The sequence below is a fragment of the Branchiostoma floridae genome, chromosome 12 (assembly GCF_000003815.2).
Source record: "Branchiostoma floridae strain S238N-H82 chromosome 12, Bfl_VNyyK, whole genome shotgun sequence".
Lineage (NCBI taxonomy): Eukaryota > Metazoa > Chordata > Leptocardii > Amphioxiformes > Branchiostomatidae > Branchiostoma > Branchiostoma floridae.
Window position 1 is genome coordinate 1,371,085 of NC_049990.1, and position 8,643 is coordinate 1,379,727.

The 8,643-nt window shown below is 43.6% G+C and overlaps 1 protein-coding gene and 1 long non-coding RNA gene across 2 annotated transcripts in view; both read right to left on the minus strand.

Moving 5' to 3' along the window:
* Positions 1 to 213: 213 nt before the first annotated feature.
* The window catches only part of LOC118427813, a gene marked incomplete at its 5' end in the record, with an annotated part of 12,350 nt that continues 3,920 nt past the window's right edge, over positions 214 to 8,643 (minus strand). The window contains 3 exon segments of the mRNA XM_035837773.1: positions 214 to 771; positions 1,020 to 1,148; positions 1,475 to 1,600. Coding sequence (XP_035693666.1) covers positions 430 to 771; positions 1,020 to 1,148; positions 1,475 to 1,600 — 597 coding nt within the window. The 3' untranslated portion in view covers positions 214 to 429.
* On the minus strand, positions 6,636 to 7,699 carry LOC118427855. Its single transcript, XR_004832585.1, has 2 exons — positions 7,491 to 7,699; positions 6,636 to 7,030 (listed from the first exon to the last, which is right to left on the minus strand). It is a non-coding gene; the product is annotated as an uncharacterized LOC118427855 (long non-coding RNA).

Genomic DNA, 8,643 nt, shown 5'->3' on the forward strand with positions numbered 1-8,643 from the left:
AAAGGCCCACAATTGAGATACAACGTCTTAAAATAGGTAAGCTGTTTGCGGTTTAAAAGATAACTGTCTTCAAACCTTGAAGTTAACTACAACATATTCACTGATGTGATGAGATCATAGATTCTACCAGGGTCCAAATAGACATACAACATGACAGAGGAGTTAGCTGACCGAGAATAATGTAGGCAATATATATATGCGTTCTTTTTTTGTAAATCACAACGCCATTTAGGCTGTCAACTTGTGTATGTCTGCTACGTTGAACATCAATGAAGAATTCGAGAAAGAAAGGAGTCCCTCGGCCAGCTAACTCCTTCTCCATGTTATCCCTCTGTTTCGCAAACTTCAACTTTTTTCAAGTGACCTAAGGAGCCTGGTGAAGGCTACTGAGACCACTGTTTCCTGGTGTCTGTCCCCCCTTTAAGACCTTTAATAGTTCCCGGCGAGTTCCTTGAGGTAGTCACGGTTGATGAGCTCTGTCCGCTTCACGAACTTATACCTCCGCCCGCCCTTCCTCTTGTTCCTCGGTAGCAGACAGTGTACGGCCTGGAAGCGACTTTTCAGCACACACAAGCCGTCCTCTCCCTCCATCAACTCAGCTATGTCATCTAGGAACCTCCGCACGGGGTCAGGGGTCGACTCGCACGCCTCCACGCCGTGAACACTCAGCGCCACCACCCGCGCTCTGCTGCTGTTCTTACGCTTCTTGGTAGGCGGCGCTTCTGTCTGCGCTGTTGGAATGTCCACAGTGACGTATATACCCCTGGATTCCTGTTGGACAGTGAAAGAAGGCAACCATTCAACCAACGAACCAACCGTTCAACGGACCAACCAACCAACCGACTGACCGACCAACAAAACAACCAACCAATCATACATACATATATACACATACATGTACATGCATACATTATTACATACATACATACATGTACATGCACACATACATAAAAACAAACATACATAGAAACCGATAAAACAAAAATGCGACCAGCCAAACAAGCGACGTCAAGACCCACCTGGAACAAGTTGTTTGCCTTATATGGAACTATGCCCGTTGCCCTGACAACCCCTCCCCCGTTCTTCAGCTTGAGGTCCAGAGGAAACTTGGCCACAGTGGACAGGTAGGTGTGGAGCGCCAAGGACATCTGGAATGGATGAAAGAATAAACAATGCTCTTCACTATATTTTGACTATTAATACCAAGATACGCTTAGGCATCAAGATAATATCAGGATACGATACGCCAAAAAGCCCTTACTCAAGCAACTGGACATGATTTGGGAAATTATATCCAGTTGCTTGAGTAATTGCTATTTGGCAAGTGATACCTACCTACCAACCTACCTTGTCAATCATGTCAAAACCTTGTCAAATACATCAAGTATTTGTAATTGCGCAAAAAGTACTTCCAGAGATCAAAGCACAAATTGCTTATACCACTACTTATGCAGCAAACCTTCGCCACGCTTACCTGACACAGAGGGAAGGGCAGTATGACACAGTTCATCCTGTCCTCAGAATCCATCTTGGGGAAGGACCGGATCTTCTTGATAGCCGGAGGGTTGTTCAGGAATTCCTTATTCACGGCCTGTTGGCACTGACGGGATGTGTAGTGTGTTTGTTTGGAACGTATTAGCGGTGAACCGCTCTAATGTAACACATTTAAAAGTTTGCACAAGCTGTGTTACGTAAAGTTGCAAAGATGGTTGAAAAAAACTTGCAGAAAATGTTGCAAAGAGATTTTATGACAAATAGCAATGAACGTTTACGAAATTCGAAAAGGAGCAAGTAGTATTTACGAAAAGCATCAAAGAACGTTTATCAAAAGTAGCGAAGAACGTTTACGAAAAGAAGCGAAGAACAATTACAAAAAGTAGCGAATAAGAATTACGAAGAGTAGCGAAGTAAAATTACAAAGTAGCAACGAAAATATACAGTCAAAAAGTAGCAAAGAGATAATTAAATCGTCAACATGCAGTTATCACAGTTGTACCTTTCTCATCTCCTTCTTCTGGCTCACGTCACATACGTCATACCTCACGTCATCCCACAGGCTGCCGAAAATATTCCCCTCCGTGAAAAATGCATTATCATAGAAATCCCGGACAACCGCAAACACCTGTGTCACAAAAACAAGAAAAACAAATAAAGAAGTGCAAACTTCCATCTCTTGGTAGTTCTAGGAGCGACGAGAGACAGACAATAGGATGTAGTTGTGTACGCAAAGTTATTGTCAGCTCAAGACAGTGCAGCAGGGTGGCAAGGTGGAGGGATGATAACTTAGAATCCAAAGGTTCTGGGTTCAAATCCCTAGTTGTGTTACTTGGAAAACACAATTATTTCCTAATTCGACTGAGGTGGAAATTAGTACCTACCTTTGGCAAGAGACGTCCTCTCGCGTAAAGCGTAAAGTTACAGGTCACGTGTTTGAGGAGATCTCAGCTACACCTCCTGCGCGTTATTAAATACACAATCCCACCAAGCGTATCATCAGTTAGCTGGTAATAAGAAACAATCTAAAAAAGACCACCACATTTTTTCTATTCTTTAAGTATACCTTAGCGGGTACGGCGGCCGGGCTGGCCACCCACGCCTCCTCCACGTCATCAGGATTTGCCAGCTCGTTCACGAAGTCATCAACAGGCAGCATCAGCTCATGGCCCATGTACTCCACTGGAGGCAGGTACATAGTTTTAACATGGAGCAAGTATAGCAATAGTAAAGACACTGGGCCTTCTAAGTCTACTTATATATTTGTCGGTTTGGCTGTTTCAAGTCGTACAGCCAGCAGGCGGCCCAACCAGCCACTATAGCTTATTGCAAATGCTATTGGGGCTTTCACATGGAAAGCTAAACAAGTTGAATCTCTAAAAAGTAGACATGGCAAAGATGACTCCAACTACAACATCTATGACAAAATGTCTCCTTCCAATGAATTCGAACTTTGTCTCTGCATTTTCAAACATTTCCTTTACACTGATTAACCCCTAACCCTGACCGAACCTTCGAATCCGCACCCTGTCCCCGTCTTGACTCCTTGAACCCTGACCTTTTACCTCACTTTCGAATCCGCACCCTGTCCCCGTCTCGACTTCTTGAACCCTGACCTTTTACCTCACTTTCGAATCCGCACCCTGTCCCCGTCTCGACTCCTTGAGCATTGACCCTGATTTTGCCTTCTCACTCACACCCTGTCCCCGTCCTGACCCCATGAACCCTGACCTTACCTTCTAATCCACACCCTGTGACGACTGTCCCCGTCTTGACCCCATGAACCCTGACCCTACTGTAATCTCACCTTCGAACCCGCACCCTGTCCCCGGCCTCTCCACGCCGTCCTGCCCGTCGATGACCCCGGTAACCTTGACCGTGACGGTGGAGTCGTCCGGCAGCCAGACCTGAGCCGTGAAGGGGAGCCCCAGACACGCCTCCATCCCCGTGTACAGGGCCTGCTGGTCCTCGGGGAGCTCCACGTCCGTGAACCAGTCTTCCCGGGCCTCGGTTATGTCCTCCTGAAGTCGGTTTGGGGGTTAAGAAAATTAACAAAAGTGAACGTTTGTGGGGTCGTGTGGCGTAAATGTAGAGTATCTGGCTCAGAACTCACTCAGTAGTCCTAAGTTTGAATCCTACCATGCTGCTGCCATGATTTGTGTACATGGGAAAGACACTTAACACGGCTTTAAACGCTTCACCCAGGTGTAAAAAAATGGTACCTGAGTGTGATCCGGCTTAACATTACTGTACTCTGTCTTGTATACGGTGGGTGACGACCCACTCCTCCTTCAACCACCTTGAAGAAGCAATGGAACTACCTTTATGGATGATGAATTCATGAAATCAAACGTAGACCCCGAGATACAGTGGATGGAAATAAAAATTAAAAAAAAAAAGACTAAGTTAGAAGGGTACATCATCACCTTCATGTTATTCTTGGTTATCCTCTCCAGAGCGCCGAACATGACCGGGTGCATAGTTTCTTCCTTGGTCATCGTGTGCGGAATGGGCGGGGAGCGCTCCCATTTCTGCCTGGAAAAAACAGACCAAGCAAATGAACGAAGGAGTGAACAGATGAATCAATTATTCGTTCGTTAAGTCTTTCATTCATTCATCTATTAAGTCATTATCATATTCATTCATTCATCCATTCAATACATTAATAATTCAACTTCGGTCTTGAAACTAGTTCAAGAAACAAAGTGGTAACAACTATTCAACAGCTACTAGTATAGTAGCTACAATCTACAATTCTAAATTTGCAAAAAAATATATATCACTATGGCTAGGTATTTTGAAGCAGTAGACCTTTTGAGCAATTAGTCATAGGTGGTTGGAAGCCTTGATGTTTTATTATTATTATTTTTTTAAATCTTAAGACTTTATTTAACAGAATAGTGCAATACTAAGAAATTAATAGTACAATAAACATGGTTTGTAAAATCATTTTGTCCTTTATAAATATTTTGTCTGTCCGTTTTTCAGAATGACTACATACCTGTCCGCCGGACTGGCTGCCTCCCTGATCTCCATTATCCTCAGCTGGCCACCGCTGCAGAACAGATAGTTCCCGACAGGCGGCGCTGCTGCGTGGTCTGACGCTGTTGCCATATTGAATCTTCGTGGATTACACGTTCAGGTGTCAAACAACACTATAGGACAGAACATAGCGTTCGTTAGATAAATTATCTACACAGAAAAACAAATTTGCTAATTTGTTAATTACTTCCATGTCTTAATCAGTTCCATGTCCGTTCCTCTTGTGATTCTAATCTCCAAGCAGATCCTACGGTAGCATAAGATAGTATCAAAAGCTGACAGAGGATCTAGGTGTGAAGCCGGCTTAGGGGTTTCTTTGGCTGCATGGCAAATGGACACCTCTTGGCTGACTACACTCTTTGGCCAGTTTGGAACTATCTTATACCATTGTAGGATCTGCTTGGAGATTAGTGATTCTCTCTTGTTCCCACAAAAGGCACTCTGTATCACGCAGCGGTAACGCGTTTAGCGGCCCCCCAGACGCTAGACTGGCGCACAGATGGTGTCAAACCACACGTGTGTACTACCACCTTGCACGAGAAACGTAAGCAAAGACAAACATGAATGTGGTACTGTAGAAGCCGCTTAATTGCACGGACTACAATTATCCGGCTGGTGCAATAATGCGAAGTTATCCGGCTGGACTGCACCGGTTTGGGATTTGGGATTCCGTGCAATTAACAGAAGTGTGCGTTAATCCGTTGTGCAATTAACTGGCGTCTACTGTATCGGAAAAATTTCGATGACCACTCACTGACATTAGTATGACAAGCCCAAGAAAGTTTTCGAGTCTAGTAGATGATATCTCTTATGTATCCATAACTTGGTAAAAAAAAGTATCGGCTTCATGTTTCTCTAGATACGATAGAGTGCAGTTATCATAATTTGATGCTGGCCTGATAAAGCCCAAGGACATGGATACGACTGTAAGAAACTGGCGGAATATGGCTCTTTGTTGTTCTTAAATCTATAAAATGTATTGAAGAGAATATGTTAGATCATGTTCGACACACTAGGTTTAGTATTGTACTCACCAATCTTGAATAACTGTGGAAGAAAAGTCGTCAGAAGAAGTTTCACGACACGACTCTGGTTGGGGTGGGGAAGGCCACGGGTGTTCGGACGGTTGTGCGCATGCTCCTCAGCTGAAACCTAACACCTGGTAACAATCATCGGCAAACCCAAATAAGGAATTTATGGCGGGAAAATTTTCCCTCTCTGCCATCAGTTCTATTAGCAGCAAATTGTCATAGAAATATCGTAGAACGCCCTTTAACATTTCAAGACATAACTTGTCACTGCGTTTTGCATGAAATATAATGCAGCCTGTCTCTATGTCTTGGATGGAAAGGCTTAACATTATACAAGATTATTCTAGCTTTTCTATTTCCTTACAGACAAAAGTATCGATATTTTAATAGCTATTCCGGTCTGTTTCTTGTTTGGTCAGGCTGATGATAAGCGATCCCGACGCAGTGGTAAACAAAGCACGTGTTTGGCAAAAGATTGATTTACATATTATCCAGTAATTTGATCTGCTAATTCAAATATCAATTTTTAATCCAATCTACTGACGTCCTGGTAAGCACCAGTCACAGCAACAGCGATCGCTTGTATATCACTTTGGTGTATGTCAGTGCGCCAATCCTGAGCGAGCGGTTTTGTCACGGTAGTCGCATGTGTTCTTCTTGAACCATTCACTTATTTCAGCAAAGAGATTTCACGTTTTCTGTCTGCGTAACGTGACGCCACAGAAGCAGCTTGTTCCTTGATAAAGACTCGTGTTGGACAGTCGAAAATTTGAGCATTAAAGTCTAACTTGTTTGTTTCGAAATTACAGTTAGACATTGCTTCAGAATTACTTCTAACAACAAGATAAACTTTGAAGTGAGCTTTATACCCTAGCCTTGAAATCGTCTTCGTGCCTAGCTATTGCATGATGGACAGCCACTCTCTCGAGCTCGCTATTGCATATTAAAGTTTGTAATAGATGAAACAACATGGCGACCTGTGCATCTCCAGGTGTTTGGTATGTGACTGCAATCACATATGAGATACACACTGAAGTATCCAGTAATATAAGAAATAAAAAGGCCATGTAACTTCAAAATAAACTTTATTAAGATCTCTAAAAACATGGTGGTTATGGAATGCGTTCGCACTCGGGTTTTCATTTTTTTCTTACTTTTGAGTCCTGTTAATACTAGTCATGACATCATACTGCACCTGATGACATCATACTGCACCTGATGACATCATACTGCACCTGATGACATCATACTGCACCTGAATGATACCGACACATTGTTCCCATCCAGTGGCTGAGATTTAACATTATCGTTTTAAAAGAAGAAATCTGTATATGTTTTAAAAAGACCTTGAACTTAAATAGAAACGTTTCCATAACCATGCGTATACTTCATGGCATTTCTCCCGCTCCCAGGGTTTCCGCAGAGTTCCCAGTTGAACATCAGGTAGCGGAAGCTACAGGTGCCTGGAAGCATAAAATAACACGTTCTTTAGTTTGTCACAACCAAATATATTTTAAGCGCCCAGGTTTTGATAACCATCTGTCATCTTCTTATGAGCAAAAAAGATTGGTTTACGTCTTGGTACTGCAGCTAGGTGTCGTTGCTAACGATGCGGTTCCAGGCAAAAGGTATTGTCACATACAGAGCTATTGCTAAAAATGCGGTACCAAACGTTTAAGTACTGTTCACAGACATAGATCGTGTTAATTGACCAAAAATAATGAGAGGGTAACCAAATCACCAAGATGGTCTAGTTTGAGATGGCGTTTCTAACTCAGCGGACCTTGTGACGCTTTTTTCATAAATTTTACATACACCTGGAATACGAAAATATGCTAACAGTTGTTGTATAGGTCTTTCACATGAATGTTTTGTTCAACTTTGGGGCCAAAATGTCACATAGTGTACCGTTACTAGACGTACCTGGGAAAACGCGGATGGACACGAAGCGACTCTTGAGTACACACATGCCGTCCTCTCCCTCCATCAGGCCAGCTATGTCCTCCAGGAACATCCGCACGGGGTCAGGGGTCGACTCGCACGCCTCCACGCCGTGAACACTCAGCGCCACCACTCGTGTACTACTGCTGTTCTTACGCTTCTTGCTAGGCGGCGCTTCTGTCCGCGCCGTTGGAAGGTCCACAGTGACGTAGATACCGCGGGATTCCTGTTGGACAATGGATGTCGCAACAAACATTCAACGATCTTTAATGTAAAACCAAGAAAACAACCAAGCAAACAACGATTGAACCAAACTAGCAACCGCACAAACAAACAACAATGACATTTCAACTTTCCCCTGCTGCAGTACCAAGGTCAATCAACAGGTGCTCAAAACCAATCTTCACCGTCAAAATCACCACACCTACCTATCTACCTGCTAAATACCATCGCAATCCATCTAGCAGATCTCGAGATATACTCCAAAACATCATTGAGACCAAAAACACTTAGCTCAATTTAAAATTCCATGAAGACAACTAACAAACATACAAAAACTGGTTCAGACCTACCTGAAAAAAGTTGTTTGCCTTATATGGAACTATCCCCGTTGCCTTGACAACCCCTCCCCCGTACTTGAGCTTGAGGTCCAAAGGAAACCTGGCAACAGTGGCCAGGTAGGTGTGGAACGCTAGGGGCATCTGGAAAGACCGAGACACATATGCCAGGGCTATATCTCAATAATGTAACGTTATGTCATGAAATGTTTGTTTGTTTGTTTGAACAGTTGCTTATCACCTGTGTTGATAAACAAATGCGTAGCAGCGTGCGTCATGAGCCCAGTGGTTAGCGGCCCTGCCTCCGGAACTAGAAGCCGTGAGTTCGATTCCGGCTGTGTCGCTCACCTGGCATGCATGCTACTTGAAAGGGTTGCAAGTCCTAAAGCCAGGCCCTTTACAAATCAAGAATTTAGCTCGGCCGAGTTGTCAGCGAGCTTTAAATTACGAGGAGGATGAACCTGATGCCGACGAAGAAACTCTGCCATTTGTTCGTAGGCATCAGAGTCATGCCTCATCGTAATTTAAAGCTCGCTGACAACTCGGCCGAGCTAAATTCTTGATTTGAAAAGCCCCTG